Consider the following 24,753-nt stretch of genomic DNA (forward strand, 5'->3'; position numbering starts at 1 on the left):
TTCAAACTAGCCCAAAAAACTGCATCCACCCGAACTCCTCCTCAACATCATTTTTAATTTTTTTTTTTTACTCTTTCATGGCATTTTGCGGTTCGTGACTCTCCGGTGGAAACTTCTCTGCGTACTCTCGAAGGACCCATTGAACTAAATTATTGTCCGGCCGTAGGAAAACTTTTAATATCATAAACTTCGCTCGAGATGCATGCATACGAAATTAACGCACTGTGTAAAACCCTCCACCGAAATGGAGTTTCTATGGTCGCTGGCTTTTTTTTGGTTTATTATTGAGTGAAAAGGAAAAGGAGGACTTACCAAGAGGAGGCAGAATAACAGGAAACTGTCCATAGTTATATTAGATTGTGCCTTCTTTGGTCAAAAGTAGCTTATGTTTCTTTTGTTTGGCCATAAGTTATCTGGAAATTAAAAACAAATTATATTAATATTAAAATATTTGTGAATATTCCAGGAATACTATTATAGAAAGTCAAGGCAAAGGAGTTAAGTCACTTATTAAACACAAAGCCTCAAACTAATGTGCTGTGTTTCAAATCGATAAAGAAAAATTAGGTTTTTCCTAAGCACTACTTTTGGATTTACACCGACTGATTCAAAAGTAAGGAAATTACAATCAAGTTAAAAATCACGTGTCCAGGTATTTATTTTTTAACAAAATATATACAAAATATATAAACCTCTTTATTTTTTAACAAAATTTGATCATTTTAGATTTTTTTATAAGGAAATGTTGAAAATTTTATGTCATTTTCATAATACAATTTACGTATTAAAACTAAATTATTTAATTGACTTATCCCAGGCAGTTGAAGTAATGTCTAATTTTTTCAAACAAAAAAAGTTTAACTGCCTGGAAAAAGCAAGGAATTTTTGTTTCATATAAATCAACCAATAAATAAGCAATTTATTAGCATTTTAGTGCTTTAATTGGCTAAAATAAATTAATACAAAATAAAATGATGGTCTGACACTTATTATAAGGAATGATCTTTGTCGGAAATTTACATATTATTAAAATTATTTTCTCACATTTTTCATTAATCATCGATACTCAGTATTTGTTTAAGAATTCGTGTTCTATATCACTGTATAAATTGAATAGAAAAATCCCCAATAAATTAAATTTTGTTATTGTTAAAATGACTTACACCAGTGCCAAGAAAACGATAAAATCAATTCCTATGCATGTTATTAAAAATAACTCAAAAGCCTGGAAGAATTGATTTTTTTATTAATTTATGGAAAATTACGTCAAAAGCCTGGAAAAAAAATTAATTTTATTTTCTGGAGGAAAGAACGTGAAGAGCAGAAAAACCGAGCAAAATCTGGAAAAATAGAAAAATTATTTGCTGTTCCTGGAATACACGAAAAATATTGCTCCCAAGAACCTGGAATAATGTTTTTTTTTTCTTATTTCTGTCTAAATTAGGTCAAGAGCCTGGAAGGATTATATATACAATTATTTTTTTAAAAGCAAATACTTGAATAAAAAATAATTTATGCAACAACAGAATTTTCGTTATGATTTTAGGAAAAAATCTAAAAAAATTATTTATATTTTTTTTGCCGGAATTTGAGAATATTTTAAGCAAAAATTCCCAATTCAATTATCAAAATAGATTTTTTTAGATCATTTTTTAGGTGCAAGAAAATGTCAATCAATAATAAAAATATCAAATTAAATAAAATACTGATTAAAATCAAATAAATTGACTGCTATTTAGTAAATCAACAAACATACGTACAAAAAATGTCCGGCTTTTGATTTTGTGCAGTATTTTGGTTATCGGGACTGTATTTGGTTTAAGTTTTTACTTTTTACCCAAAAATTTTAAATTTTATTGTTGTTATTATTTCGTCTTTTTTTTAAGGTGGTATGCAACCAATGACGGATAAAGATCTTGAAGAGATTCTAAATGAGAGTGACTTCTACTTGAGCGATGATGATGAGGAAATCACAGCCGAAAACAGTGAATCAATTGAGGCAAATGATAATGAAGACGACGAGACGACGCAGATTCGGTTTGTGATACCATTGAAGAGGAGTCTGATGATGATAATGTTCTCTTATCCAGAATAAGAGAGCAGGTTTTCCAGGAGCAAACAAAAAATAAAACCGCAGAAGTAAAATGGAAAAGAAATGTTTTTGAAAGTCGAGAAGAGGTCTACCTTGATCCGGAATGGCAGTTATAAGATTAATATTGGACACCCCTGAACTATTTTTATGAATAGTTCAGGGGTGTAAAATAAATGGAAGCTTTATTTATGCATTTCTCCAGAGAGGCAATGTTTTTTTTGAGTTTCATAATTAGAGACTAAAGTCCAATTGTCCAAAATACTGGACATGTCATATTTTTTTCTGTAGTAATTTTTTTTTTGCTTTTTTTAAATCCTAATAAACCTATTTTATTAAAAGTTTTACAAAAAAAAAAATAAAACAATTCCTTGGGACTGAAGAGGTTATAAAAAAACTAAAACTCTTATAGGGAAATGTTTCAAATAAAATATAAGAGAGTATATTCACGTAAAAGCGATTTAACTTTATTTATATTAGAACTCGAGAAAATTGAGAAAAACTATATATTTTAGATCTAATTAACGATTTTACTCTAATATTGATTTAATTTAATTTATAAATAGTTGAATTATAGGAACTTTTGAATATAAGCAAAAGGCTTTTCGCAACCATTTAAGTTATGCACGGTTTTCATTTTGCGTATTTTACACTAAAATTGTTTTTATTTATGTCGTCTGAATTATAAGCAATTTTTTAAATAAAAAATAAAAATAAAAGCAAATGCTATTCATCTTCATTTAAGTTATGCACAGCTTTAGTTAATTTTTTTGGGTTTCTGTAAAATACGTTAAACTTCAAAAAAAATTAAATGCCTTAAATTCTCAGTAAGACTAAAATTACAAAAAGTAGACCATTTTTAGAAATATTTAGTAAAATTTTAAATAATATTAAGGGAAATTAAGTGCATTTATCAAACAAATTTATATTTATATATTTCGTATTATAGTCCTTTTACTTTATAATAGGAGTAGTATAAAGGATACTAAAACGTTAAGGACATACATAATTAAGAATCATAATTTTCCCGTTGTATTAAATAAGAAAAGTCCCAAACTTGCAATTATTTCCATAGTATTTCCTCAAATGTTGATTTAACAAAGCTTATTATTAAATCAATACCTAAACATGTACATTTAATAAATAAATTTAACATTTTGCAAGAAGGAAAAAAAAATTTAATCTAATATTTAAAATAATGAATTAATTCATAAAAATAATTTGCTTATAGATAAAGAAACATTAATTTGATACAAACTAAAAATTAATTTACACTTTACGAAAAAAACGTGAAGAGCAGAAAAACCGAGCAAAATCTGGAAAAATAGAAAAATTATTTGCTGTTCCTGGAATACACGAAAAAAATGCTCCCAAGTACCTGGAATAATGTTTTTTTTTTCTCATTTCTGTCTAAATTAGGTCAAGAGCCTGGAAGGATTATATATAAAATTATTTTTTTAGAAGAAAATACTTGAATAAAAAATAATTTATGCAACAAGAGAATTTTCGTTATGATTTTAGGAAAAAATCTAAAAAAATTATTTATATTTTTTTTGCCGGAATTTGAGAATATTTTAAGCAAAAATTCCCAATTAAATTATCAAAATAGATTTTTTTAGATAATTTTTTAGGTGCAAGAAAATGTCAATCAATAATAAAAATATCAAATCAAATAAAATACTGATTAAAATCAAATAAATTGACTGCTATTTAGTAAATCAACAAATATACGTACAAAAAATGTAACGTCGCTCTACAGAGTCTCCGGCTTTTGATTTTGTGCAGTATTTTGGTTATCGGGACTGTATTTGGTTTAAGTTACATTTTACCCAAAAATTTTAAATTTTATTGTTGTTATTATTTCGTCTTTTTTTTTAAGGTGGTATGCAACCAATGACGGATAAAGATCTTGAAGAGATTCTAAATGAGAGTGACTGAAATTCTACTTGAGCGATGATGATGAGGAAATCACCGCCGAAAACAGTGAATTAATTGAAGCAAATGATAATGAAAATGACGCGCCGGCAGACGCAGATTCGGTTTGTGATACCATTGAAGAGGAGTCTGATGATGATAATGTTCTCTTATCCAGAATAAGAGAGCAGGTTTTCCAGGAGCAAACAAAAAATAAAACCGCAGAAGTAAAATGGAAAAGAAATGTTTTTGAAAGTCGAAAAGATGTCTACCTTGATCCGGAATGGCAGTTACAAGATAATCATTAATATTGGACACCCCTGAACTATTTTTATGAATAGTTCAGGGGTGTAAAATAAATGGAAGCTTTATTTATGCATTTCTCCAGAGAGGCAATGTTTTTTTGAGTCTCATAATTAGAGACTAAAGTCCAATTGTTCAAAATACTGGACATATCATATTTTTTTCTGTAGTAATTTTTTTTTGTAAATTTTTTTTTTTGCTTTTTTTAAATCTTAATAAACCTATTTTATTAAAAGTTTTACAAAAAAAAAATAAAACAATTCCTTGGGACTGTGGAGGTTATAAAAAAACTAAAACTCTTATAGGGAAATGTTTCAAATAAAATATAAGAGAGTATATTCACGTAAAAGCGATTTAACTTTATTTATATTAGAAGTTGAGAAAATTGAGAAAAACTATATATTTTAGATCTAATAACGATTTTACTCTAATATTGATTTAATTTAATTTATAAATAGTTGAATTATAGGAACTTTTGAATATAAGCAAAAGGCTTTTCGCAACCATTTAAGTTATGCACGGTTTTCATTTTGCGTATTTTACACTAAAATTGTTTTTATTTATGTCGTCTGAATTATAAGCAATTTTTTAAATAAAAAATAAAAATAAAAGCATATGCTATTCATCTTCATTTAAGTTATGCACAGCTTTAGTTAATTTTTTTGGGTTTCTGTAAAATACGTTAAACTTTAAAAAAAATTAAATGCCTTAAATTCTCAGTAAGACTAAAATTACAAAAAGTAGACCATTTTTAGAAATATTTAGTAAAATTTTAAATAATATTAAGGGAAATTAAGTGCATTTATCAAACAAATTTATATTTATATTTTTCGTATTATAGTCCTTTTAAGCCTATAAAAATAATAGTTCTTCGTATAAATTTAAATTATGCATTCTATTTAATAATTTGAAATGTATTATGTAATATCTAAGGAAAGGAAAGATTTTTTTATTACCCAGTTTAATTAAAAAAAATACTTTATAATAGGAGTAGTATAAAGGGAACTAAAACGTTAAGGACATACATAACTAAGAATCGTAATTTTCCCGTTGTATTAAATAAGAAAAGTTCCAAACTTGCAATTATTTCCATAGTATTTCCTCAAATGTTGATTTAACAAAGCTTATTATTAAATCAATACCTAAACATGTACATTTAATAAAGAAATTTAACATTTTGCAAGAAGGAAAAAAAAATTTAATCTAATTTTAAAATAATGAATTAATTCATAAAAATAATTTGTATAAAGATAAAGAAACATTAATTTGATACAAACTAAAAATTAATTTACACTTATTGTTTGAAATAACTTTTTCTTAAATTTTTAATAAAAATATGCAAAAAATTAAGTTGTTTTGGTTTTGTTCACCGATCTGCCTTATGTAATTGTAGAATACAGTCCATTATTATTGGACTCTAAACGTAGTAAAAAAGTTGTTATAATTTATGGGCTCTAACGGAAATTAAAAATATAATAAGTAATCAGGAATCTCCCGTACACGTCTCTTTTCATTTAACTTTAAATAATTTACTACAAATGACTTGCTTAAGAGACAAAGGGTGATCAATGATGACAATGATTCTACAGAAACCTTCAACTTCAAAATTGATTAGAATAAATAAATACAATAATTGCAGGGAATGATCTGTGACATTTGGATATTTCTGAAACTATTTTATCACACTTCGTCCATACGTAATATGTGTTTAAGAATGTTTCTTCCACATCACTGTATAGATTGAATAGCAAAATCCCCAATAAATTCAAAATGTTTAAAAAATAGCGCCTGAAAGAAAATGCCTCAATTACTTTAACCTCTTGACTCTTACAATCATCCTCAGGTACTTCCTTGTAGTCTGAAACGTAAAACACACAAACTACAAAAAAAGTATCATTAGAACTTGGCAGTATATCCCTCGAACAATCCGCTCCAATCCTAATAACGCGTTTTAATTCATCAAGCAATTTATGATCGAAAATAAAAAATAAACATGTTTACAATAAAATTACGAGTTGGCCATAAACGTTTTACGATTTTTGTCTCAGACGAAACTATAAAACCGAAATAATTTCCTCGCTAATGAATAGAATTCGACGCGCTTATCTCATACACTTAAACGCATCAAAAATAGAAGAAATCCATAGTGAGATAACCTGATTTATAATTTATTAACTCGCAAAATAAAATCCAATTTTCTTTCCGGAAACGAACTCGTCGAACCGGATCTACAACAAACAAGATCCGCGTTACAACTTAAAACGTGTAACTCGTAACTGAAAAAGTTTTCGTTATCTCGTGTAACCTGCGCTGAATCGCTAATATAATTCGACAATCGGATATTCCTATAACGTCACGGGATTCCGGTAAATCGATTTTTAACTTTCTGCAACCTGAGAGTTCTGGCCAAGAAGGACATTTCGTGCTTTAAAGTCTCATTTTGATTTTTTTTCATAGATGGAATTAATAGTTAGGGTACTGAAAGATTGATAAAGAAATTTATGGCCAAGCCCTTAACTTAGAATGAAGTTTTAGCCTTAAAATCATACACAAGAGCTTTAGTGTAGTTTTTTATTTAGTGTGAATAAATTATGAAAATATTTTGAGTGGTTCCTGAGTTATTCCTAAAAATGTCCTGTCAATATTATGATAAAACCTTAGCCAGAAATTCCGACTACCGATCGCACTGGAAAGTTTGTTTCCAGTGCGATTCTTCAACAAAAAGTATGAATTTTTTTTTATACGTATGTATGTTCTAAATGTCCTACTTTCATCTTACTTCGAAAAAAAATTTTAAATAATAGTAAGGGGTTTATCGTCAATATTATTAAATAACAAAAAGTACAGGATTGAATCTTTCTAAATAAATTTTATTTGTTAAATACTTACTTAGTTTTGAGCAAATTTGTATTCTTGAGTTTTTTTTAGGTTTTCTCGGCTATCATAGAAGCTACGACCTTACCGATGGTCTCGTTGGATTCAGAAAGACGAAACTAAGACAAAACCGTTAGAATTTTCCAGATCGGACTAGCAGAAGCCGAGATATCGACCTCCAAAGTTTGGGTTTTTTCGTTTTTCGGGTATACCCCACCGTATCGATTTTTTTCACAAAATATTTTTTTTTTTTGAATTCGAACTAACTATACCAGCGTCTTCTTTAGACCACCTACGTTACGAAAACACCGGGTTATAACGAGATTCGAGCAGAAATAACTGAATGACAGCACTTTGAAAATTCGGAAAAAGTCATTTTTCGACCTCGTTTTTGAGGCCAAAAATGGGCTCCAAAAATGCGATATCTCAGCTATTATCAGAGCTACGACCTTACCGATGGTCTCGTTGGATTCAGAAAGACGAAACTAAGACAAAATTGTTAGAATTTTCCAGATCGGAGTAGTAGAAGCAGAGATATCGACCTCCAAAGTTTGGGTTTTTTCGTTTTTCGGGTATACCCCCCCGTATCGATTTTTTTCACAAATTTTTTTTTTTCGAAATCGAACTAACTATACCAGCGTCTTTTTTAGACCACTTACATTACGAAAACACCGGGTTATAACAAGATTCGAGCAGAACTAACTGAATGACAGCACTTTGAAAATTCGGAAAAAGTCGTTTTCGACGTCCGTTTTTGAGGCCAAAAATGGGCATCAAAAATGCCATATCTCGGCTATCGTAAGAGCTACGACCTTGCGGATGGTCTCGTTGGATTCAGAATGACAAAACTAAGACAAAACCGTTGGAATTTTCCCGATAGCTCCTATAGAAGCCGAGATATCGACCTTCAAAGTTTGGGTTTTTTCATTTCTCGGGTATACCCCCCCGTATCGAATTTTTTCACCAAAAATTGATTTTTTTCGAAATCAAACTAAGTATACCAGCGTGTTATTTGGGACACCTAGATTACGAAAACACCGGGTTATAACAGGATCCGAGCAGAACTAAGGGAATGAGAGCACTTTGAAAATCCTGAAAAAGTCGTTTTCGACGTCCGTTTTTGAGGCCAAAAATGGGCATCAAAAATGCCATATCTCGGCTATCGTAAGAGCTACGACCTTGCGGATGGTTTCGTTGGATTCAGAATGACGAAACTAAGACAAAACCGTTGGAATTTTCCCGATAGCTCCCATAGAAGCCGAGATATCGACCTTCAAAGTTTGGGTTTTTTCATTTTTCGGGTATACCCCCCCGTATCGAATTTTTTCACCAAAAATTGATTTTTTTCGAAATCAAACTAAGTATACCAGCGTGTTATTTGGGACACCTAGATTACGAAAACACCGGGTTATAACAGGATCCGAGCAGAACTAAGGGAATGAGAGCACTTTGAAAATCCTGAAAAAGTCGTTTTCGACGTCCGTTTTTGAGGCCAAAAATGGGCATCAAAAATGCCATATCTCGGCTATCGTAAGAGCTACGACCTTGCGGATGGTCTCGTTGGATTCAGAATGACGAAACTAAGACAAAACCGTTGGAATTTTCCCGATAGCTCCCATAGAAGCCGAGATATCGACCTTCAAAGTTTGGGTTTTTTAATTTTTCGGGTATACCCCCCCGTATCGAATTTTTTCACCAAAAATTGAATTTTTTCGAAATCAAACTAAGTATACCAGCGTGTTATTTGGGACACCTAGATTACGAAAACACCGGGTTATAACAGGATCCGAGCAGAACTAAGGGAATGAGAGCACTTTGAAAATCCTGAAAAAGTCGTTTTCGACGTCCGTTTTTGAGGCCAAAAATGGGCATCAAAAATGCCATATCTCGGCTATCGTAAGAGCTACGATCTTGCGGATGGTCTCGTTGGATTCAGAATGACGAATCTAAGACAAAATTGTTAGAATTTTCCCAATAGCTCCCATAGAAGTCGAGATATCGGCCTTCAAAATTTGGGTTTTTTCATTTTTCGGGTATACCCCCCCGTATCGATTTTTTTCACCAAAAATTTTTTTTTTCGAAATCGAACTAACTATACCAGCGTCTTTTTTAGACCACCTACATTACGAAAACACCGGGTTATAACGAAATTCGAGCAGAACTAACTGAATGACAGCACTTTGAAAATTCGGAAAAAGTCATTTTTAGACCTCGTTTTTGAGGCCAAAAATGGGCTCCAAAAATGCGATAGCTCAGCTACTATCAGAGCTACGACCTTGCGGATGGTCTCGTTGGATTCAGAAAGACGAAACTAAGACAAAACCGTTGGAATTTTCCCAATAGCTCTCATAGAAGCCGAGATATCGACCTCCAAAGTTTGGGTTTTTTCGTTTTTCGGGTATACCCCCCCGTATCGATTTTTTTCACCAAAAATTTTTTTTTTCGAATTTGAACTAACTATACCAGCGTCTTCTTTAGACCACCTACATTACGAAAACACCAGGTTATAACCAGATTCGAGCAGAACTAACTGAATGACAGCACTTTGAAAATTCGGAAAAAGTCATTTTTCGACCTTGTTTTTTAGGCCAAAAATGGGCATCAAAAATGCGATATCTCAGTTACTATCAGAGCTACGACCTTGCGGATGGTCTCGTTGGATTCAGAAACACGAAACTAAGACAAAACCGTTAGAATTTTCCAGATCGGAGCAGTAGAAGCAGAGATATCGACCTCCAAAGTTTGGGTTTTTTTGTTTTTCGGGTATACCCCCCCGTATCGATTTTTTTCACCAAAATTTTTTTTTTCGAAATCGAACTAACTATACCAGCATCTTCTTTAGACCACCTGCATTATGAAAACACCGGGCTATAACGAGATTCGAGCAGAACTAACTGAATGACAGCACTTTGAAAATTCGGAAAAAGTCATTTTTCGACCTCGTTTTTGAGGCCAAAAATGAGCTCCAAAAATGCAATATCTCAGCTACTATCAGAGCTACGACCTTGCGGATGGCCTCGTTGGATTCAGAAAGACGAAACTAAGACAAAACCGTTAGAATTTTCCGGATCCGACCAGTAGAAGCCGAGATATCGACCTCCAAAGTTTGGGTTTTTTCGTTTTTCGGGTATACCCCCCCGTATCGATTTTTTTCACAAAAATTTTTTTTTTTCGAATTCGAACCAACTATACCAGCGTCTTCTTTAGACCACCTACATTACGAAAATACCGAGTTATAACGAGATTCGAGCAGAACTAACTGAATGACAGCACTTTGAAAATTCGGAAAAAGTCATTTTTCGACCTTGTTTTTTTGGGCAAAAATGGGCATCAAAAATCCGATATCTCAGTTACTATCAGAGCTAGGATTTCCAAAATATTAGCTGGTTTCGTTGTTAATATCCAATTTATTACCACAGTTTGCTTATTTAAATTTAATATATTTATTTATATGTATATTAATAGATATTTAATATAAAAACAGTGCTATTAGATTGGATATTATGGACGAAAAACATTGATTCTTCAAAGGATTTCTTACTAAGCAAATGTTTGGGGTGGGTGGGAGGGTGTATGGGTTATGTTAATAAAAAACAATATTTTTGCAGAAAATATTGATAACTTAAAGAAACTAACGCATAAATCCTTAACTTAGAACGAAGTTTTCACCCTTAAAATCATGCACGAAAATCTTTTTATTTAGTGTAAAAAAATTATGAAAATATATTAAGAAGTTAGATATACCCTGTAAATATTATTGAGGGCCCTTAGACCTTTGCTAACAAAATCGTCTCTAACTCGAAAAGTCTTTAAGGTACAATAAATGTTCTTATATAAAATAATTGGGAAATAAACAGTCTTTCTTTAGTTACAACCCTTTTCACGAAAATATCGACTTACGTTTTTTAAAATCAAACCACTCCACGTCTTTGTTTCTTCCTGGAAGTTTTAAAAGTTCGGCCGACATAATAATATAGTGTCACGATACAACGGGTCGTTTTAAAGTAGCATCAGGTTAAAGTTTGAAATGATCTAAAATGCACGGGCGCAGCGAGTTATCCAACTTCGACGGTGTTTGGAATATCGACGGAGTTACTGAAGTTTAAGTATATTATACCGCGACAAAAAAAAAGAGGCGAAACTTTAAGTGGGAAAACGTGTCATAAATTTCTTGTGTAAAGAGTTAGTTGGAGTGGGTGGGCGTTCTTTGAATAAGAGGTTTCAGGAGGGATCTGTATGGTCATTGACTCTTATTTTTTTGTAAAATATTATCGCTTAACCAGAGGGCTTTAATATAAATGAATAAATTATTTTAAAAAAATAAATAAAATTTGGGAGTTATTTTTAGTAAATCAACAATAACGGGGCAGATCGTCTGGAAATATCAAAACGGTCGCTGTTTGTTTATTCCACGCGGAATTAATTCAGTTTAAACCCAAACTGGCAAATGCAACATGGAAAGCATTAGCTAGAAACAAAATCCTTGCAAAAAAAACCATAATTGTTTGTGCTTTTTTTTAAATTATGTAGATATTTTAGTGTAATTTTTATTTTAAACCACGAAAATTGGATTCTTTTTAGGAACTCTCACCAGTGATGCCTAGAGGTTGATTTATGAAAAAATGTTAATATTTTAGGTACGTATTTAGGTCTTAAAAAAACATAAGAGTCTAAAAAAAAATAAGTTAGCAACGTTTTTATTACCGAAGTACAGAGTGAAAAAGTTTTTATTTAATTTTTCTATTTTTTAAATAAAATCTATGATAATATAAATACTAGTGGTATCCGGAGGTTTTATGATATGACGAAATAGAATCTAAGTACGGCTCTTACTTGTAGGAAGCGTCACCTACAGGTCTTTTCACTGTTTTAAACGATCACAACTTTTTAATACGACCCTGAACTATATTTTTAAATAATGTATTTTTTTTTATTTATTGTCATATATGTATGTTATGTATGCAATGTTAACATATATGTATTAAGCAATATTTATTTCATAATTATATAAATGAAATTATAATTTTAAGTGTATAATGATAATTATCTAATAGGACAAAGAGTAACTTAGTAATACATATATATTATATTACAAAGCCACTTACACTGCATAGGATTCTTATGTGTATTTAATTAAAAAAAAACATTTTTAAAAAATGAAATGCGTTCTTATTTAAAATTATAAAATGTTCAATATTTCCGTTATCATAGATTTTATTTAAAAAATAGCAAAAAATAAATAAAAAGCTTAACACCTTATATTTCGGAAACGAAGTATGTACTTGCGGACCCATATTTGTATCATTTTTTATATTTATGTTTAGGTCCTAAACACGCACCTGAACAATTGACATTTTCTCCTAAATTACCCTGCATATTAAAAAAACAAAAACAGAAAAGAAGTTAACAGAACACCCACATTGTTGGCAAGCCATAATGATCATTATGTGGCCATTATACTGTGACCGCGAACTTAAAAGACCAGATTTATCATGGATGTACTCGATTATTTTACTTCGGGGCTTTTTTTTTCATGAAATTACTCGCTTTATATAGCTTATTATATTTTTCATATATATTTATTGAGTAATATTATCGATGCAGTTTTCTTTATTTAAATATAAGAATTTATATTCCATTATTCAGGTCTTTTTTTTTTCTTGAAATAGCAACCAATTCCTTGGAAAATAACTTCGAATATTTTTGGTCCAGATCTTGGGAAAATGAACATGAATTACTTTGAACATGAAAAAATTATGTTTTAAATGCCTTCAAAAAAATATGCAAAGGGTTTACTTCACAATCTTTATTTCAAGAATCCCAAAGCGTTTCGGTTATTAAACCATTATCAACGAAAAAATGATATTATCACAAAATGTCCATAAAATGGTAAAAAATTTAAAAAAAATTGCTCTGCATAATGGTACTTCACCCTGGAGCAATTTATGGTAATCTTCAAAAAAATATTTTTATCATTTGGATTTTATTAAGGATATAAGCAATTTTTCACAGGGAATTTTATTTTTTTTTTAATTTCCGAGGCAATTTGCTTCACTTTTAAAAAACTTTAGCAAATATTCTAAAACATATGTCACATAAATTTATTAGAGGAGTGTATATTTTAATTTTAAGATTTCTGACTATTTTAGTTTCAAATATACAGGGTGCGGCAAAATGATCTCCCACATTTTGCGCCGCCACTGAGCCCGAATCACTAAAGAGGGAGCCAGCTTAGCGTAGTCGGTTGGCTGCGCGCGCCTTGCCAAACTATCAAACTGTCTATAACTCGAAAACCAGACAACGTAGACGTTTGAAATTTTTTATATAAATTCTTCAACTAAATTGATTGGACACTTATTTCAAGGTTTTTCAAAAAAACTCAAAAATTTTGAAAAAATAATTTTTTGAAGAAAATTATTTTTTTTAATTAATAAATCCACAAATTGCCTATAACTCGAAAACTAGACAACGTAGACGTTTGACATTTTTTATATAATTTTTTCAATTAAACTGATTAGACACCTATTTCAAGGTTTTCCAAAAAAACTCAAAAATTTTGAAAAAATCATTTTTTTGAGGAAAATGATTTTTTTTATTAAAAGGTCCACAAACTGTCTATAACTCGAAAACCAGACAACGTAGACGTTTGAAATTTTTTATATAAATTCTTCAATTAAATTGATTGACACCTATTTCAGGGTTTTTCCAAAAAACTCAAAAATTTTGAAAAAATATTTTTTTGAGGAAAATGATTTTTTTTATTAGAAGGTCCTAAACTGTCTATAACTCGAAAACCAGACAACGTAGAAGTTTGAAATTTTTTATATAAATTCTTCAATTAAATTGATTGGACACTTATTTCAAGGTTTTTCAAAAAAACTCAAAAATTTTGAAAAAATAATTTTTTTTTGAAAATTATTTTTTTTAATTAATAAATAACAAATTGCCTATAACTCGAAAACTAGACAACGTAGACGTTTGACATTTTTTATATAATTTTTTCAATTAAACTAATTAGACACCTATTTCAAGGTTTTTCAAAAAAACTCAAAAATTTTGAAAAAATAATTTTTTTGAGGAAAATGATTTTTTTTATTAAAAGGTCCACAAACGGTCTATAACTCGAAAACCAGACAACGTAGACGTTTGAAATTTTTTATATAAATTCTTCAATTAAATTGATTGGACACTTATTTCAAGGTTTTTCAAAAAAACTCAAAAATTTTGAAAAAATAATTTTTTGAAGAAAATTATTTTTTTTAATTAATAAATCCACAAATTGCCTATAACTCGAAAACTAGACAACGTAGACGTTTGACATTTTTTATATAATTTTTTCAATTAAACTGATTAGACACCTATTTCAAGGTTTTTCAAAAAAATTCAAAAATTTTGAAAAAATAATTTTTTTGAGGAAAATGATTTTTTTTATTAGAAGGTCCACAAACTGTCTATAACTCGAAAACCAGAAAACGTAGACGTTTGAAATTTTTTATATAAATTCTTCAATTAAATTGATTGAACACCTATTTCAGGGTTTTTCCAAAAAACTCAAAAATTTTGAAAAAATATTTCTTTGAGGAAAATGATTTTTTTTATTAGAAGGTCCACAAACTGTCTATAACTCGAAAACCAGACAACGTAGAAGTTTGAAATTTTTTATATAAATTCTTCAATTAAATTGACTGGACACTTATTTCAAGGTTTTTCAAAAAAACTCAAAAATTTTGAAAAAATAATTTTTTGAAGAAAATTATTTTTTTTAATTAATAAATAACAAATTGCCTATAACTCGAAAACTAGACAACGTAGACGTTTGAAATTTTTTATATAAATTCTTCAATTAAATTGATTGGACACTTATTTCAAGGTTTTTCAAAAAAACTCAAAAATTTTAAAAAAATAATTTTTTGAAGAAAATTATTTTTTTTAATTAATAAATCCACAAATTGCCTATAACTCGAAAACTAGACAACGTAGACGTTTGACATTTTTATATAATTTTTTCAATTAAACTAATTAGACACCTATTTCAAGGTTTTTCAAAAAAACTCAAAAATTTTGAAAAAATAATTTTTTTGAGGAAAATGTTTTTTTTATTAAAAGGTCCACAAACTGTCTATAACTCGAAAACCAGACAACGTAGACGTTTGAAATTTTTTATATAAATTCTTCAATTAAATTGATTGGACACCTATTTCAGGGTTTTTCCAAAAAACTCAAAAATTTTGAAAAAATAATTTTTTTGAGGAAAATGATTTTTTTTATTAAAAGGTCCACAAACTGTCTATAACTCGAAAACCAGACAACGTAGACGTTTGAAATTTTTTATATAAATTCTTCAATTAAATTGATTGGACACTTATTTCAAGGTTTTTCAAAAAAACTCAAAAATTTTAAAAAAATAATTTTTTGAAGAAAATTATTTTTTTTAATTAATAAATCCATAAATTGCCTATAACTCGAAAACTAGACAACGTAGACGTTTGACATTTTTTATATAATTTTTTCAATTAAATTGATTAGACACCTATTTCAAGGTTTTCCAAAAAAACTCAAAAATTTTGAAAAAATAATTTTTTTGAAGAAAATGATTTTTTTTTATTAAAAGGTCCACAAACTGTCTATAACTCGAAAACCAGACAACGTAGACGTTTGAAATTTTTTATATAAATTCTTCGATTAAATTGATTGGACACCTATTTTAGGGTTTTTCCAAAAAACTCAAAAATTTTAAAAAAATAATTTTTTTGAGGAAAATGATTTTTTTTATTAAAAGGTCCACAAACTGTCTATAACTCGAAAACCAAACAACGTAGAAGTTTGAAATTTTTATATAAGTTCTTCAATTAAATTGATTGGACACTTATTTTAAGGTTTTTCAAAAAAACTCAAAAATTTTGAAAAAATAATTTTTTGAAGAAAATTATTTTTTTTAATTAATAAATCCACAAATTGCCTATAACTCGAAAACTAGACAACGTAGACGTTTGACATTTTTTATATAATTTTTTCAATTAAACTTATTAGACACCTATTTCAAGGTTTTTCAAAAAAACTCAAAAATTTTGAAAAAATCATTTTTTTGAGGAAAATGATTTTTTTTATTAAAAGGTCCACAAACTGTCTATAACTCGAAAACCAGACAACGTAGACGTTTGAAATTTTTTATATAAATTCTTCAATTAAATTGATTGGACACCTATTTTAGGGTTTTTCCAAAAAACTCAAAAATTTTGAAAAAATAATTTTTTTGAGGAAAATGATTTTTTTTATTAAAAGGTCCACAAACTGTCTATAACTCGAAAACCAGACAACGTAGAAGTTTGAAATTTTTTATATAAGTTTTTCAATTAAATTGATTGGACACTTATTTCAAGGTTTTTCAAAAAAACTCAAAAATTTTGAAAAAATAATTTTTTGAAAAAAATTATTTTTTTTAATTAATAAATAACAAATTGCCTATAACTCGAAAACTAGACAACGTAGACGTTTGACATTTTTTATATAATTTTTTCAATTAAACTAATTAGACACCTATTTCAAGGTTTTTCAAAAAAACTCAAAAATTTTGAAAAAATAATTTTTTTGAGGAAAATGATTTTTTTTATTAAAAGGTCCACAAACTGTCTATAACTCGAAAACCAGACAACGTAGAAGTTTGAAATTTTTTATATAAGTTTTTCAATTAAATTGATTGGACACTTATTTCAAGGTTTTTCAAAAAAACTCAAAAATTTTGAAAAAATAATTTTTTGAAAAAAATTATTTTTTTTAATTAATAAATCCACAAATTGCCTATAACTCGAAAACTAGACAACGTAGACGTTTGACATTTTTTATATAATTTTTTCAATTAAACTGATTAGACACCTATTTCAAGGTTTTCCAAAAAAACTCAAAAATTTTGAAAAAATAATTTTTTTGAGGAAAATGATTTTTTTTATTAAAAGGTCCACAAACTGTCTATAACTCGAAAACCAGACAACGTAGACGTTTGAAATTTTTTATATAAATTCTTCAATTAAATTGATTGGACACCTATTTCAGGGTTTTTCCAAAAAACTCAAAAATTTTGAAAAAATAATTTTTTTGAGGAAAATGATTTTTTTTATTAAAAGGTCCACAAACTGTCTATAACTCGAAAACCAGACAACGTAGACGTTTGAAATTTTTTATATAAATTCTTCAATTAAATTGATTGGACACCTATTTCAGGGTTTTTCAAAAAAACTCAAAAATTTTGAAAAAATAATTTTTTTGAGGAAAATGATTTTTTTTATTAAAAGGTCCACAAACTGTCTATAACTCGAAAACCAGACAACGTAGAAGTTTGAAATTTTTTATATAAATTCTTCAATTAAATTGATTGGACACTTATTTCAAGGTTTTTCAAAAAAACTCAAAAATTTTGAAAAAATAATTTTTTGAAGAAAATTATTTTTTTTAATTAATAAATAACAAATTGCCTATAACTCGAAAACTAGACAACGTAGACGTTTGACATTTTTATATAATTTTTTCAATTAAACTAATTAGACACCTATTTCAAGGTTTTTCAAAAAAACTCAAAATTTTGAAAAAATAATTTTTTTGAGGAAAATGATTTTTTTTATTAAAAGGTCCACAAACTGTCTATAACTCGAAAACCAGACAACGTAGACGTTTGAAATTTTTTATATAAATTCTTCAATTAAATTGATTGGACACCTATTTCAGGGTTTTTCCAAAAAACTCAAAAATTTTGAAAAAATAATTTTTTTGAGGAAAATGATTTTTTTTATTAAAAGGTCCACAAACTGTCTATAACTCGAAAACCAGACAACGTAGACGTTTGAAATTTTTTATATAAATTCTTCAATTAAATTGATTGGACACCTATTTCAGGGTTTTTCAAAAAAACTCAAAAATTTTGAAAAAATAATTTTTTTGAGGAAAATGATTTTTTTTATTAAAAGGTCCACAAACTGTCTATAACTCGAAAACCAGACAACGTAGACGTTTGAAATTGTTTATATAAATTCTTCAATTAAATTGATTGGACACCTATTTCAGGGTTTTTCAAAAAAACTCAAAAATTTTGAAAAAATAATTTTTTTGAGGAAAATGATTTTTTTTATTAAAAGGTCCACAAACTGTCTATAACTCGAAAACCAGACAACGTAGACGTTTGAAATTTTTTATATAAATTCTTCAATTAAATTGATTGGACACTTATTTCAAGGTTTTTCAAAAAAACTCAAAAATTTTGAAAAAATAATTTTTTGAAGAAAATTATTTTTTTTAATTAATAAATCCATAAATTGCCTATAACTCGAAAACTAGACAACGTAGACGTTTGACATTTTTTGTATAATTTTTTCAATTAAACTGATTAGACACCTATTTCAAGGTTTTTCAAAAAAACTCAAAAATTTTGAAAAAATAATTTTTTGAGGAAAATGATTTTTTTTAATTAATAAATCCACAAACTGCCTATAACTCGAAAACTAGACAACGTAGACGTTTGAAATTTTTTATATAAATTCTTCAATTAAATTGATTGGACACCTATTTCAGGGATTTTCCAAAAAACTCAAAAATTTTGAAAAAATAATTTTTTTGAGCAAAATGTTTTTTTTTTTATTAAAAGGTCCACAAACTGCCTATAAAAGTTCCACCCATACAAAATGATGATCGTGCAAGAACTTAGTGAACGGGACTGGGAAAATCGCGGAGAATGTTCCAATGATATTCTTCAAAACGTCCAACAAAATGCGCTTTTAATAACGAGTGACGAGGCTCATTTCCATTTGTCTGGCTGTGTGAACAAGCAGAATTTTTGCTACTGGGCACCAGAAAATCCGCGGCAGCTCCATGAAAGGCCACTTTACAGCCAACGTGTTACCGTTTGGTGTGCTGTTGGTTCTTTTGATGTTTGGGGTCTCTATTTTTTTAAAGAAGGAGGGGTAACGGTTACCGTAACTGCTGATCGATATGTCGCCATGCCACGTAATTTTTTGGAACCAAAACTTAGGGAACTTGAACATCCGGATGTGTTGTTTCAACAGGATGGGGCTACAGCTCATACGCCAAGAAGGACAATAGACCTATTAAGGGAAATATTTCCAGGACGCGTAATCTCGTTACGTGGAGACGTTGAGTGGCCTGCACGTTTACCTGATCTTGCCCCATGCGACTTTTTCCTTTGGGGCTACCTGAAAGAAAAGGTTTTCCAACATCAACCCCGAACCATTAATGAATTGAAAACAGCAATACGCCAAGAAATTACAGGAATATCGCCTCAAATTACTGCTCGAGTAATGGAAACTTTCAGAAATCAGCTTCGATGTGTGTCGAAAGAAATGGTCGCCACTTGGACTCTGTAATTTTCAAAACTTAATAAAAACAAAATGGCACACCATATATTTTTAGTTCATAAAAATAAAATATAAATAGCATTTACATTGACGTTTTTATTAAAAATCAACATGTGGAAGATCATTTTGCCGGACCCTGTATGAGCAATTTGTCCCTGAAAACTTTATTCCCAAGAATTAGGTGCTGGTTTGACCTTGTCATTTTTCAATCTTAATTAAAAAACATTTTTTCAAAATCATTTGAGAACTATTAATAAAATCATATCGTTTCTTAAAAAGGGTTTTGTCAAGTTATAGAAATTGACCTTTGAATCTGATTTTTTATGGATTTTGAATTGATGAAGAAATGAAACTTCTGGATTTCTTCTGGAAAATGGTTCAAAGGACTTTTTATTTTTTTTAAGAAAATAATTTTCTGGAATGCTTGGAACCTTAACCAAATGACAGGTTTTTTTTTAGGAACTATAATATATAATTTTTTATAGGCTTTCTATAGGAATTTTTTTTTGGCTATTTAGTTTTTTTCAATTTTTAAGTTAACTTACTGGAGTTTTCTGTGAGGTATTGACAAAAAAATATTTATAATTGTTTCCTAGCAAAACAATTTAATAAAACTTTATCTGGACTTACAAAGATTTTCCATTAGATGTTTTAAAATGTTTTTTTACAGGTTCCAGTTTACTTAAGAAGTAATATCCAGCTTCATTTCAGATATTTCAAGTAATTTTTCTATATTTTCCAAATATTTTAAATAATTTTAGATGATTCAGATTCTACGCTACTCATTTCTTGTTATTTTTTTTTATATATGACTATATCACACTTAAACAGTTAACCCTAAACTTAACAGGTGTCATGTATGGTGTCATCAAAATATAAGATATTTACTTAACAATTAGAGATAATTAATTTTCTTCCTTAGTCGAGTTCTTAGTAGATGGATTTTAGTCGTTTCTTTAAAAAAGACTAAAAAAGTCTTCAGAGTAGTGCATATATCAATAATTCCTAAAATTCGACTGCTGGGTTTTAGATATTTACTTATCAATAATGACAAATTATTTAGTTCCTTTCAATTCTATTATCTTGACTTTTTGTGAGTGGATTTTGGATTTTTTCTCACAGAAAACGAAAAAAGTCTCTATAGTATTCCATAAATCAGTAATTTCTAAATTTTGATGACTAAAACACGAGATAATTGCTTATCAATAGGAGACAAATTACTTTATTTCTTACAGGCACTCCTGGAACAACAATTTCATTAACTTGACGTTTTCTTAGTGGATTTTGGATTTTTTCTCACAGAAAACGAAAAAAGTCTCTATAGTATTCCATAAATCAATAATTTCTAAATTGTGATTACTAAAACCCGAGATATTTGCTTATTAATAGGAGACAAATTATTTTATTTCTTACAGGCACTCCTGGAACAAGAATTTCATTATCTTGACCTTTTCTGAGTGGGTTTTGGAAATTTTGTCAAAAGAGACTAAAAAAGTCTTCAAAGTAGTGCATTAATCAATAATTTCTAAATTTCGACTGTTAGAACGCAAGATATTCACTTATCAATAAGAAACAAATTATTTCGAATCAGTGTCGTTTGTCCAGTAAATGGGAAATAATTAGTCCATCTTCCAAACAGTTAAAGCCAGGTTTCATTTCTTTCATCTACTGCATTTGCCAACTTACAAGGCCAAGAAGGCTACTTATATACAGCACTTTGAACCACAGTTTGTTTTTACAAATTTCAGAAGCCATTTTACAGTATTTAACTCCTCAACTTTATAAATACATATTCTGGTTTCAGTGCAAAGCAGGAAATTTTTCGTTAATTATTTGGCAATCCGCGGTTCGATATGCTGTCAGTAAGCTCCCATGATAGTGAGTTATCTGTCATTTGTCAACCTGCATATACATAACCTTATAAAAAGTGTAATTTTAAAAAAATCTTCTACTATACTAAGGTTAAATTACCCAAGTTAAATGGATCTACAGAGGTCTTGTATTTGAGAGAAAAAATTAAAGAGCTGTCTACACTTTCCAGTGAGAGGTACTTATCAATTATTGTTTGGCAATACCGCAGTGCAATTTGCTGTCTATAAGTTTCTGTAACAGGTGTCATCTGTTGCATTTATTAATTTACATTAACAAGAGCGCTTCTTACGTACAGCAGATTGAACCCTAGACCTCTGAAAAATATAAGATATTTATTATTACAACTAGAGATAATTTATTTTTTTCTTTACAGGTACTCCTAAAGCAAGAACTCCATTATCTTGACTTTTTGTGAATGGATTTTAGTAATTTCTTCAAAAAATACTAAAAAAGTCTTTAGAGTAGTCCATAAATCAATAATTTCTAAATTTCGAATACCAAAACCCGTGATATTTGCTTATCAATATGAGACAAATTTCTTTATTTCTTACAGGCACTCCTGGAACAAGAATTTCATTCTCTTGACTTTTTATGGGTGAATTTTGGAAATTTTTTCAAAAAGTTTAAAAAATTCTTTAGAGTTGTCCATAAATTAATAATTTTTAATATTCGATTACTAAAATCCAAGATATTTACATATCAATAAGAGACAAATTATTTTGTTCCTCACTGGTATTCCTGGAATAAGAATTCCATTATCTTGGCTTCTTGTAAATGTATTTAAGTAGTTTTTTCAAAAACGACTAAAAAAATCTTTAGAGTATTCCATAAATCAATAATTTCTCAATTTCGACTATTAGAATCCAAGATATGCACTTATCAATAAGAAATAAATTATAAAGAAGGAAAAATTAACCTCTTATTGCACAATCAAAAATTAAAGTTAACTTTTTAACCTCTTAATGACGTATATAAAATTTCGGTAGGCACGCAAACTGCTCGTAAAAATGTGAGGAAAAATAAAAGAAAATTTGACCTGGTTCCTTTATAAATGCCACGAAGTTTTATTTTTTAAAAAGTGCATTTTTACAATTGTTGGAACGAGTTAAAAATTTAGGAGTGAGGCAAAGGTTTAAATAAAAACAAGTCCAACAAAAAAAAAACATTAAATCTTAACGTTGACAAATGCTGCATTCTTCTAACGTCTACTCCTACACCGATCCCTTTAATTACCGCAGAGATTCAAAAACAAGTCCGGAATCTACGTAGATTAATTATTGTGAATTCGAATTTCACCAGGCGAAGCCATTAATTCATTATTCATTTAATCAAAGCCCTTTAGAAAAGTAGAGTTTTTTCCTCTCCTATACATTTGTTACGAAAGACTTTTATTCCCACACAAATAAACAATCGCTCCTGGAAATCTTTATTAAGACGCTACGGAGCGATAATTTATAAAATTTAGACAAATATCACACTGGTACAAGTCATAACGTACAAGACACCGTGTGTAGGTCTAAAAAGGTCCTAAGATATTTAGACCACCCAATACTACCGGGGCTACTTATGCTCTGCGTGAACTTACATTTCAATTATTTATATTCACTTAAGCTATTTATTCGGAGGTCGGTGGGCGGATTTTAAACATCTTTATAAATTAGTATATATATTAATATTTTTTTTTTATTTGACTTTACGGTCTAAATCTTCCGGAAATTATAGTTTACAGTGAGCCAATATCATTCTTTAATTTTAATTTATCATAAATCTTTGGATAAAATTTAAAAAAAAGTCGTCAGCCACATCAGAAATATGCACTAGATGACTAAATGTTTATATTGTTGGTCCAAAGAACCGATAAGAACTCTAAGAATAAAATAAATAATTTTTTTTTTAACAAATATTAAAAATTGGCCTAAACAACTTAATACAAATCCTAAATCTTGGATTGGTCCTTCGAGTGGGATTTAATGAATTTTTACTGAAAAAAAGAGCGTCAAATTCATTAAAATTATGCATTCCAGCAAGTGTATTACGTTGTTATTAAATATTAGGCACATTTGATCTTTTATTCGTGGAGCCACTAAAATAAAAAAAAATTTTGTATCTTAACGGTTTTGGGAAGGTATATTAACATTCTTTACTTTCACTAGAGAAGCATGCCGAAGACAATAAAAAAAAATTAAATATTGTCTTAATTTTCTGTTCACTTCTCATGACATTAATAAAAACTAATAAGAGTTTACGAAGAAGGTTGAGTTAAAAAAGAAAAAAAGGTTTTTATAGATAAAAAAAATATATACAAAAAATAACGAAAAGCAAAGGAAAATCCTGCCTGGAAGAATAAACTTATTGATTCAGTGAAATTATTGAAAAAATCGGTCGGTACCTTTTCAAAATAAAATTTTTTAAAGATGAGAACCATCATAGAAAAAGGGAATAATGATTTATTCAAAAAATACCTGTTATTTTTTCTATAGTACTAGTAGTCTGTACAGAACAGGAAAATGTTTTTTTTTTCAAGCAGTTCTAAAGCATTTTTTAATTTTTTTGCCTTTCTTAACTATGATTCTTTGTATCTTACATTGTTTTTAATTTTTTCAAGCAGTTCTAAGCACAACTTTCCCTAGACTATACTAGAACGTTCATTGACTCATTGTCCGATATAATTGAGAATTCTTCATATTTTACATCTTTTTTTAGCTAAATTACTTCATTTTTTTAATTAATTTTAAAGCCTCATAATTTTGAAGAAAAAAATTAACATGCTCTACAGACAGACAATATACAATATTAAGAATAAAAAAATATTACTTCAATAATTCTTATTGGATTAATTCGATGTTTGTACAATAACCCAAGCAACACATCATATATTATCATCGTTAAATATATATTTATTCAACGATTTTTTAGTATATTTTTGGTTTTGGTATATACACATCAAAATGGTCTAAAAAACACTTAGAAAAAAATTTTTTTTCGCCTTATAAATTTTTAAATATTTATATTTTCATACGGAATAGATACTACCTTTAATATTAAGATACCAATGAAGTAAAATAAATATTTGGGTACAAACAGCGTTTTTTGCTACTTGCACATTTTGTCGAAATAACGCAGATTATAATTTTTAAATTCTAACGCAATATCGCATTTTCTGTGGTTCCAACCGAACAATTGCGATTTGGTTTTTATTTAATAAAAATGGGAAGACGACATTTAACTCGAGAGGAAATGCTAAGAGCAGTCGGAATGCTTGAGGCAGGAACAAGTCAAAAAGACGTTGCAAGAGCTTTGCACACATCTCCCAGTGTAATTAACCGTTTGTGGACAAGATAT

General features: G+C 28.7%; 1 protein-coding gene across 1 annotated transcript in view; it reads right to left on the bottom strand.

Annotated features, from left to right (window-relative positions):
• The window catches only part of LOC126734913 (protein madd-4), a 531,919-nt gene that overhangs the window by 308,334 nt on the left and 198,832 nt on the right, over nucleotides 1-24,753 (bottom strand). The window contains exon 3 of the mRNA XM_050438751.1: nucleotides 313-413. Coding sequence (XP_050294708.1) covers nucleotides 313-345 — 33 coding nt within the window. The 5' untranslated portion in view covers nucleotides 346-413. The remainder of the gene's footprint in view (nucleotides 1-312; nucleotides 414-24,753) is intronic.

The sequence above is a fragment of the Anthonomus grandis genome, chromosome 4 (genome assembly GCF_022605725.1).
Source record: "Anthonomus grandis grandis chromosome 4, icAntGran1.3, whole genome shotgun sequence".
In the NCBI taxonomy this organism is placed as follows: Eukaryota; Metazoa; Arthropoda; class Insecta; order Coleoptera; family Curculionidae; genus Anthonomus; species Anthonomus grandis.